The sequence below is a fragment of the Sinocyclocheilus grahami genome, unplaced genomic scaffold (genome assembly GCF_001515645.1).
Source record: "Sinocyclocheilus grahami isolate Dianchi unplaced genomic scaffold, SAMN03320097.WGS_v1.1 scaffold3312.1, whole genome shotgun sequence".
Classification (NCBI taxonomy): domain Eukaryota; kingdom Metazoa; phylum Chordata; class Actinopteri; order Cypriniformes; family Cyprinidae; genus Sinocyclocheilus; species Sinocyclocheilus grahami.
The window spans coordinates 2,640-3,878 of record NW_015508455.1 but is presented as its reverse complement, the minus strand read 5'-3'; the positions used below and the strand labels follow the sequence as shown (position 1 = coordinate 3,878).

The 1,239-nt window shown below is 37.9% G+C and overlaps 1 protein-coding gene across 1 annotated transcript in view; it reads left to right on the top strand.

The window, feature by feature from the left end:
* Positions 1-72: 72 nt before the first annotated feature.
* The window catches only part of LOC107576180 (protein THEMIS-like), a gene marked incomplete at its 3' end in the record, with an annotated part of 2,792 nt that continues 1,625 nt past the window's right edge, over positions 73-1,239 (top strand). The window contains exons 1-2 of the mRNA XM_016262418.1: positions 73-194; positions 768-905. Of these exons, the coding sequence (XP_016117904.1) occupies positions 104-194; positions 768-905 (229 nt within the window). The remainder of the gene's footprint in view (positions 195-767; positions 906-1,239) is intronic.

Genomic DNA, 1,239 nt, shown 5'->3' with positions numbered 1-1,239 from the left:
AACCCTCTTACGGGACGTTTTATGGATCCGCGAGGTACAGAGCCACGTCTCTCAGCCCGTCCAGAGCTTTAAAAACGTCTCCTCGTAAAAGCCGCAGTAGAAGATGGCTACGACGCTGCATGAATTCACGCAGGTTCTGGATCCTAAGATGTTCCCCAGAGTGCTTCAGATCCAGTCAGGAATATATTGTCAAGGTAAGAGTAAAACTGGAGAGCTACCTGCTCAGAATTCATCTGCTGCTCACAGTCAAATAATAGCTGCGATTACGCATTTCCAACATTTGAAAACCTAGTGTGCACTTATTGGTGTAGGTGAGAAACAACATGTTGGTGAAAAATTAATACTGATAATTCATAAGCTTGCTGTTTGTTTTTTAAACACTTTTTTTTTTTAATAAAGTGCAAATAGGCAGCGTAATCCTGTTCCTCAATTTGTGTTGAAGCATTGAAGACGGGCACGTTTTTACATATGAACCAATAGCAGCTTTCACAAATATGTCATAAAAGTATCCTTTTTCAACATTTAAGAGGTAACTCCAACTAGCAAGAAAAGTTTGAAGAAGCAAAGTTAAATTCATTTTCAAACCACATGATGCCGAGCGGAAACCCACTTCTTTCTGATCTTTTTCTAGTTCCTTTTAGTCAGTAATATGTCTTTTGTGATGTCATTTATCTGTACTCCAGTGCTTGTGATGAAATAGTTTTCCTGCAACCGATACGAAATGGTTTGTAACGTATTTTAACATTAACTTTTTTTTTCTTTTTCAGGCTGCGTGTATGAGGTGTTTGGAAGAGAGTGCTCTCTTTCAACAGGAGATTTGCTGAAAATCATTGATATCACCATCACCAGATTCACTGCCCGCACCTCCAGCAACACTGAGATTGAGATTCCTGTGGAATACCCAGGTACCAGAGCTTCAGTGGACAGTAGATGTTTCAAACCTAAGACCATGGCACACACACACACACACACACATATATATATATATAAACTAAACTAACTATTTGTGTCTTTGATTAGCAAGTGATCTGGTTATTGTTGGTTGAAATGCATCTGTTTAAATCAACGGAAAATAGCTAAGCGTGGTCAGTCTGTTTGAGAAGCACCTTCCACTGATCATTTGCTATAGAAATCTAAAAGAAATGTCATCAGTTGAACATTTATTCATGCATTTGTTTTGTTAGTGAATTGAAATCTATTAACCTTGTTTTGGTAATGATAAACAAAAGATTAAAGACA